This window comes from Scyliorhinus canicula, unplaced genomic scaffold (genome assembly GCF_902713615.1).
Source record: "Scyliorhinus canicula unplaced genomic scaffold, sScyCan1.1, whole genome shotgun sequence".
NCBI lineage: Eukaryota > Metazoa > Chordata > Chondrichthyes > Carcharhiniformes > Scyliorhinidae > Scyliorhinus > Scyliorhinus canicula.
In genome coordinates, this window is record NW_024055796.1 from 249920 (window position 1) to 258960 (window position 9041).

At 48.6% G+C, this 9041-nt stretch overlaps 1 protein-coding gene across 1 annotated transcript; it reads left to right on the top strand.

Moving 5' to 3' along the window:
- Nucleotides 1-8336: 8336 nt before the first annotated feature.
- LOC119961090 (reactive oxygen species modulator 1-like) lies at nucleotides 8337-8691 on the top strand. The gene has a single exon (XM_038788573.1). It carries the CDS (start codon nucleotides 8337-8339, stop codon nucleotides 8574-8576), a length of 240 nt encoding a protein of 79 aa, XP_038644501.1. The 3' UTR covers nucleotides 8577-8691.
- Nucleotides 8692-9041: the final 350 nt, after the last annotated feature.

Consider the following 9041-nt stretch of genomic DNA (forward strand, 5'->3'; position numbering starts at 1 on the left):
TTAATTGGAAAAAATAATTGGCTAATCTAAATTTAAAAATATATATATATATATATATATATAATCCTGGAGACTCCAGTCAGTCAATCCAGGAAAGTTGGAATCCGGTCCAGGCTCGCAGCGCATGCACCCTGAGGCACCTTGTCCTCTGTAAAGATGGCAGCCGGTAACCCGTGCCTGTCACCGCTCAGCTCTCACTCTATTCGGTGCTGCTTAAGACGAGACCATTAACATTTTACTCGGGAGTTGAAGCCTCCATGGAGTATTTATTTATCTTTTTTTTTTAAACATAAATTTAGAGTACCCAATTCATTTTTTCCAATTAAGGGGCAATTTAGTATGGCCAATCCACCTAACGGGCACATCTTTGGGTTGTGGGGGTGAAACCCACGCAAACACGGAGAGAATGTGCAACCTCCTCACAGACAGTGACCCAGAGCTGGGATCGAACCTGGAACCTTGGCGCCGTGAGGCAGCAGGGTTAACCCATTGTACCACCATGCTGCCCTCTCCATGGGGTATTTATGAAGCCTCCTGGCTCACTCCGCAGCTTCTATTGCTCCCCGGCCACCCACCGGCTCCAGTCCTGAAAGTTACTCTAATGTTTCTTTCCCGCTCCTCGCATCGTCAGCGACAATCTGAACTGTGCAATCTGAACTCTCCAGTCACAGCCGGACTCTATGCATGTGCGCGGAGCGTCTGTCATGTGGCTAGAGCACATTCTCAGCTGCTACGCATGTTGGGTAATAAACCCGCCATTGAAATGGATATTTCTGATATAAATTATGCTTTATGAACTGATTACAATTAGTAATATTGGGCCAAGGTAACACCCACATCCCAAGAACAAATAAAGGAAAGTTGGCAGTTAGAAAGGCAAATGCAATGTTTGCACTCATTTCAAGAGAGGTACAATACAAGATGGATGGGGATGAGAAACATATCAGCCATGATCGAATGGCAGAGCAAATTCAAACACTCGATGGGCTGAATGGCCTAATTCTGCTTCTCTATTTTTTTTAATGAGGGGATCTCAAAAACATTTGTAAAAAAATTGTTGGAATCCATCCTGGATACAGATCAATTGATTCTTGGAGGAGACTTCAATTGTGTTCTGGACCCTAAATGGACTGGTCCAAGCTGATTCAACCACAACAAAAACATGAAAAAGGAATGAAACCAGACGGACCACCCGGCATCAGCCCAGGCACCAGAAACAACAACGGCAAACCCAGCAAAAGACTTTCAAAAATTGTTCCCATCAGTAGATTGTAAAAGGATTACGGGACACAGATTTAAGATTGTGAACAAGATCTACAGGGGAGATAGGAGGTAGACATTTTATACAGTGAGTGATAATGATATGGAACTCAATGCTCACACACAAAGGTCGATAATCTTCAGGTCCTGATAACCCGAATGGTGCTGTCAGAATTTGATGTGAGGATTGGTTGTGAGTTTCCTGTCTGAGAATCCCTTTCTAAGACCCTGTGAAAGAAGTTTACAAAGGCATCACTGTCAGTCCAGAAGTAATTCAGGAAAGATAAACATTTCTCCTGGTTTGAATTTGCTGTGTGTAAATCCTCCCCGACTAACCCCCTGTAAAAGGAGTTTCCAAAATTAATAATTGTCAGTCCAGAATAGAAATTCACAACATTTTCCCTTACTGCTTATGGGTCCAGGATGACCGCTCATGCCTCCCACTGCACACTGACCCTCATTGTCATCAGCAGTCCCTGATTTGAGGACAATGTTGATTCAGAATTGTTTATTTCTGCCCTGGGTCTTCATGTGACTGAACAGAGCTGCAGAGCTTTGGGCACATGGGACAGGATGTCCAATGAGACAGTGAAATCCGGAGAGCAGGATTGGCTTCCTTTTCTTTCCATCTCTGCCACCGCTTTGCATCATCAATAAGACATTGGGACTGAAAGACGAATCCAGTTTGATGGACAAGTTGTCTCCATTCTGAACAATGGGGAACAAGCTCCTCCCACTCATTGAAACATCGCCCCGACAAAGATGAGAAACGCGCATGCGCCCTGATGCACATCCAATAAAGATGGCGGCCGTTAACCCGAGCCGAACGTGAGGAGCTGCAGCTCCGCTCGGTACAAACTGGGTCCCGTAAACTTTTCCGACTTTTGCGATTGCAACAACTTTACACAACGGTTCCGCCCACCCCTGCGATCTCTTGCTCCCTCCATATTGTTAAACACCTCTCACCAATTCTGGATGTGAAGACACAGCCCTTCTCCTTCGCCATTGCCCGCACTGCGCATGCGTCCATCACAGCGGGCCCCGCCCCTCATTCACTCCGATTGGTTGGAGGACCAGCCGCTCCCGGTCGGTCCTCCAGTACCGCCCCTCCTCTTCCTATTGGTCAGGATCTGCCGTCAATCACCCGGGCATTGTGACGGTTCCAGATGGTGAGAGCAGCCACAGGCTCAGGCTGACTGGCTGATTGTCCAATAATAACAGTGAGAGTCTCAGTGGGACAATCAGACAATAATAGTGGCGATGGGGCCCAGAGGGGAAACAGCAAAGGATTCACTCACTTTGAGAGTAACAAACACAGTGCCTGTTCCAATAAGTCAGGCTGCAGTGTGTGAGTGAACACATCTGTGTCTGCACAGATTTCCTGTTGGTGCTCATGTTTCCTCCCACACAGTCCAAAGATGTGCAGGTTAGGTGGACTGGTTCTGTTAAATTGTCCCTGGGAGGGGATTACGAGGATAGGGTGGGAGATTGGCCCAGGTCGATGATCTTTCAGAGGGGCGGTGCAGTCTCGATCGGCCAAATGGCCTCCTTCTGCACTGTAGCAATTCTATGATCATTGAATCCAATGTTCCACCTTCTCCTCATAACCCTCCTAGGGACAATTTACATAGCCAACCCACCAAACCTGCACATGGGATTTGAGGCACTCGGCGTCAGGATCTGGTGGGCTGTCGGGGTCGGAGTCTGGCACAGCCTGTGTATTGGTTTTTCAAAGGGCGGCGTAGCGGCCAAGCTTGCCACACTGTAGACAACGTTGTGATTTTGCCGGACATTTCCGCTTTAAATGGGTGGAGCCACAATTCAAACACGTCATGACGCCGACGTCAGCGCGTTCTGTGCACCAACGCACATGCGCAGTGTGGTGGAATGACGTATGCACCTGCACAGGCCGGTCGTCGGTCTCGCCGTCCCCTTGGTCGTGGCGCGCATGCGCTGGAGCCGGGAAAAGCGCGCAAAATGGCCACTCTCATCAAGACTCAGGCCCTGCATTTGTGTGATGGCCTGCACTCGTTCTGCCTCCTGGGGGTTTAGCTTTGCCATTTCTGCCTTCCTGGTGTGGGAGTACCGGTTGTTATCATGCTCGTGGAGAACGCACGTTTCAATAGCGATGGTGAGTGTGAACTGCTTGACTTTCAGGAGCTGCTGCTAAGGGAATCGGACTGGACCCCGAAAACGATCTGATCCCGGATCATGGACTCAATTGTCGAGTCAGTCACATGACTGCGTGAGGATGCGGAGATGGGTCAAAAAGTATTGAAAGGTTCATCCTTACCCTGAAGCCTCTGCTGGAAAATGTACCGTTCAAAGCACTCATTCATCTCAATGTTGCAGAGGCTGTCGAACTTCAGCAGAACTGTTTTAAATTTCGTCTTGTCTTAGCCTTCAGCAAATGTAACGGAGTTGTAGATGTGGATGGCGTTTTCCCCGGCTGTGGAGAGGAATAGTGTGATCTTCCTGGCGTCTGATGCGGCCTCGAGGTTGGTGGCCTGGAGATAGAGTTGGAACTTCCAGTTTGCACTGAGGTTGCCGTCGATGCGGAGTTGCGGAGGAGGGCGGACGTTGTCCAAGTCACCGGATGGCTGATTGCTGGTCAACGCTGATCACCTCAAGGTGGGTCCGTCAATTCTCAGCATCCAAACCTGGTACCATGATGTGTTGGGTAGGCTGGGTCTATGTGGACTGCATTTGATACAGTGTAACGAGAGACAGACTTCCAACACTTGATGAGATACAACACGATTTTATTTAACATCTAACTATTTTACATGTTCAAATGTGGATTGACACTATGCTGACTTGACTGGAGACCTTAGGCTAGCCTGACCAGACTAACTGACTACCACATGATGTTTGCATTGGCTAATGCTCACGAGCTCTATCTGTCTCAGAGGCTGGGTCCCGAGAGAGCGGAAAAACTGGTGCCCTCTGACTTTATAGTGGTCGTGTACTGTCTGGTGATTGGCTGCTGTGTTCTATGTCTTTTTTAAAATTGCCCCACCCACTTGCGGCCATGTTTTCAGTTCCCTTGCCCCAAGCACTGAATTCCCTCCCTAAACCTCCCCGTCTCCACCTCACTTACCTCCTTTCAGACTCTTTAAAACTCACCTCTTTGACCAAGTTTTTGGTCACCTGCCCTAATATCTCCTTTTGTGTCTGGGTGTCTCACTTTGTTTTATAATGTTCCTGTGAAGTTGACTGGGATGATTTATGATGTTAAAGGTGTTATATAAATAGAAGATGTTGTTGTTGACTGTAACCCTGACCTCCTGTTTTACAATATCCCATTGGTTTCACAACAAACTCTATCTCTGATGTTTTGCCCCCTGCGGGTTTGCAGCCTCTATAAAGACGGCGGCCATTAACTCAGGCCTGTCACCTGGAGCAGGCCGCAGCTGTCCCCCCGCTCGATGCAAACTCGGGCCCAGAAACCTCTTTTTGGGGTTTGGAGTCTCCACCGGGTTTCAGTGAAACCGCCCGGCCGAGCTCAGCATCGGCACTACGCATGCTCCAGCTCACAATGCCCAGGGAATGATTGACGGTAGCTCTGGACCAATAGGATGCAAGGGACGAGTCTGGAGGACCCAGCGGAGCGGTTGCTCCTCCAACCAATCGGAGTGAATGAGGGGCGGGGCTGGGCCCGGACGTCCCTGATTATAAACTGGAGCATGCGCAGTGCTGTTCATTGCTCAGGATTGAGGAGGTTGTGTTGAAGGTTTTGGCTGTGAGGTACTGCCGGGTGAGTCCTGAGAGATGATTAAAGCTGGTGGGTGGGTTGGGAGGCTTCATAAACACCCCGCACAGGCCTGAAACCCCCAATACGAAGCTCAGATGCGGCATTTGAACCGGCGAAAGCTGCTTGGGCTTTTCCCCGAAACAGGCCCGAGTTAACGGCCGCCAGTTTCTCGTGCTGTGGAGGTGCCGCCGTTGGACTGGGGTGAGCACAGTAAGAAGTCTTACAACACCAGGTTAAAGTCCAACAGGTTTGTTTCAAACATGAGCTTTCGGAGCACTGCTCCTTCTGAGGAAGGAGCAGCGCTCCAAAAGCTCGTGTTTGAAACAAACCTATTGGACTTTAACCTGGTGTTGTAAGACTTCTTACCATTTTCTCGTGCGACTGTGTTTGGCCTGGCGCATGCGCAGACATTGAGACCAATGCTCTGTCCCATCCATTCACTCTGATTGGTTGGAGAATCAGCCGCTTGTGTTTGGTCCTCCAGCCCCGCCCCCTCTTCCTATTGGTCCGAACCCGCCGTCAATCAGTCCCCGGGCATTGTGAGCTGAAGCAAACCCTTCACAATCATTGTCAGCTCCCTGGTTTGCAGCTGCGGTGCTTGTTTGCTTCACATACGACCTTCTTAGGTGGATTAGGTGGATTAGGTGGATTGGCCATTCTAAATTGCCCGTAGTGTAAGGTTAATGGGGGGATTGTTGGGATACGGGTTACGTGGGTTTAAGTAGGGTGATCATTGCTCGGCACAACATCGAGGGCCGAAGGGCCTGTTCTGTGCTGTACTGTTCTATGTTCTATGTTCTTGGTGGAACAGCCCGGAGTGGGCGGGGCTTCAGGGTTCCAGTGACCAGGAGAGAAAATGGTGATGAATTGGTTTTATTCTCACTCTGCACAGAGGGAGTTGAGAACTGAACCCAGCCAGAATTTAAGGGAAATGCCAATTTGGGGGAACCACAGATTTAAGCCAGGGAGGTGGGATGTAAGCTTTCGGAAATGGGAAGAGAAGGGGATTAAGACACTAAAAGATTTGTTTCTTCGGGGTCAATTTGCAGGATTGAGGGAGCTGGAAGCAAAGTATGGGCTGGAGCAGGGAGAAAGGTTTAGATATATGCAAGTTCGGGACTTTGCCAGGAAGGCGATACAAAGCTTCCTGGAGGAACCAGCTTCCACGTTGCTGGAGGAAGTGCTGGCGGCAAGGGGACTGGAGGCAGTGTCAGCGGTATACGGAGCTATGTCGGAAAAGGATAAGGCACCACTGGAGGGGATCAAAGCAAAGTGGGAGGAAGAGTTGGGAGAGGTTATAGAGGATGGGGTCGGATGTGAGGTGCTCCGGAGAGTAAATGCCTCCACCTCATGTGCGTGGTTGGGGCTGATCCTGCTGAAGGTGGTATACAGAGCATGCCTCATGAGGGCAAGGATGAGCCGATTCTTTGAAGGAGTGGAAGTTGTGTGTGAGTATTGCAGGTGGGGGGGAGGGGGGGGGGGGGGGGGCTAATCACTTTCAGATGTTTCGGTCCTGTCCAAAGCTGAAGGATTACTGGAAGGAGTTTTTTAGGGTAATTTCCAAGGTGGTGCACGTGAAACTGGACCTGGGTCCCCGGGAGGCCATGTTCGGGGTGTCGGATCAGCCAGGGTTGGAAACGGGTGCAGAGGCAGATATTATAGCCTTCGCCTCGTTGATCGCCTGACGGTGGATCCTGCTGGGATGGAGAGCAGCCTCTCCACCCTGTGCCCTGGCGTGGCGTGGAGACCTGTTGGAATACTTGACCCTTGAGAAGGTTAAGGTCGAACTGAGGGGAAGCTCAGGGGGGTTCTACAAGTCATGGGCACTATTTATTATGCACTTTCAAGAACTGGATAACATCGAACATTAATTTGGGCGGGATGGGTGGGAGGGTTGGGGGAGGGGGGCTATGTATATTAAAGATGGCTATGGGTAATCCTGATTCCTTTTTTGTCATTTAGAACATAGAACGATACAGCGCAGTACAGGCCCTTCGGCCCTCAATGTTGCACCGACATGGAAAAAACTAAAGGCCATCTAACCCACACTATGCCCTTATCATCCATATGCTTATCCAATAAACTTTTAAATGCCCTCAATGTTGGCGAGTTCACTACTGTTGCAGGTAGGGCATTCCACGGCCTCACCACTCTTTGCGTAAAAAACCCACCTCTGACCTCTGTCCTATACCTATTACCCCTCAATTTAAGGCTATGTCCCCTCGTGCTAGCCACCTCCATCCGCGGGAGAAGGCTCTCGCTGTCCACCCTATCTCACCCTCTGATCATTTTGTATGCCTCTATTAGGTCACCTCTTAACCTTCTTCTCTCTAACGAAAACAACCTCAAGTCCATCAGCCTTTCCTCATAAGATTTTCCCTCCATACCAGGTAACATCCTGGTAAATCTCCTCTGCACCCGTTCCAAAGCTTCCACGTCCTTCCTATAATGAGGTGACCAGAACTGTACGCAATACTCCAAATGCGGCCGTACAAGAGTTTTGTACAACTGCAACATGACCTCATGGCTCCGGAACTCAATCCCTCTACCAATAAAGGCCATCACACCATAGGCCTTCTTCACAATCCTATCAACCTGGGTGGCAACTTTCAGGGATCTATGTACATGGATCCCTCTGCTCATCCACACTACCAAGAATTTTACCATTAGCCAAATATTCCGTATTCCTGTTATTCTTTCCAAAGTGAATCACCTCACACTTCACATTAAACTCCATTTGCCACCTCTCAGCCCAGCTCTGCAACTTATCTATGTCCCTCTGTAACCTGCATTTGTTTATGTCAACATGCGGGTTGGTGTTTGGGGGTTGGTGGGAGGATGGGATTGTTGTTATTGTAATGGGGTTTGATATATTTGTTGTTGATTATTGTTTGTTGCTGGTGGGTGTAAACTTGGGAGAAAAATTGTGAAAAGGAGAAGAATAAAAATATTTTTAAAAAACATTGTGAACTCCTCATCTATTCTACCTTTGACCATCTGATTTTTCCAGTCTATAAGTTGACTAAAATCCCCCTTGATTGTCGCTGTACCTTTTCTGACAGACTCCCATTATCTCTTCCTTTACACTCTGTCCTACTGTGCAGTTACCATTAGGAGGCCTGCACACCACTCCCAGAAGTAAATTCTTGCCTTTAGCATTTATCATGTCAAACCAAACCACTCCTACATCCTGATTTTCTGAGCTTAGGTCATCCCTGTCTAATGTGCGGACACCATCAATAATTAACAGAGCCCACTTTGTCCCGGGTGATGTCATCCTGAAGGACTGGGAATCGGAATCGCCCCTCCTCCCCCGCCCGCGATGCCAGTCACAGTGGGACCGTCCGGGCAGTCACAGCCCAGCTGCTTCAACAGAGTTCGAATGGGCTTCCTGATGGGCTGTGCAGTTGGCATGGCGGCCGGTACACTTTTTGGCAGTTTCTCATGCCTCCGACTGGGACTGAGGGGGCGAGAGCTGCTGGGTGGTGTGGGGAAGATCATGATGCAGAGTGGAGGCACATTTGGAACCTTCATGGCGATTGGAATGGGAATCAGATGCTAACGACCATTCTTCTCTTTCTGCTGAAATTTCAAGACTTGCAGATAATGTATCACCGGTCTCTGTCCCTTTTATTACCAGCTGTGTAATAACGGAGATTAAAGTGTATGATTTACTAATGCAAAAGAAATAACTAACAGAGCCGCTCTTCCACCTTTTCCGAGATTTGGGCTGGGCAATAAATGTTGGACTGGCCAGCGACACTCGCATGCCATGAATGAATATAAAACAATTCAGGTCCCAATCTGTGTCTCTGAATGGCCATCAGATTGTACTTACTTATTTCTATAGGTGCTGTCAATTCATCAGTTGTGTTTCAAATACTACTTGTGTTTTGATACAGAGTCTTTAGTTTTGTGCTTTTATTATTTATGTAGCATTGAACTGATGTAATTTTAAATGTGTTCTCTCTGTCTCTTTCTGCCACAGTCTGTTTATCATTTCCCATATTCTAATCTTTTTCTTTGG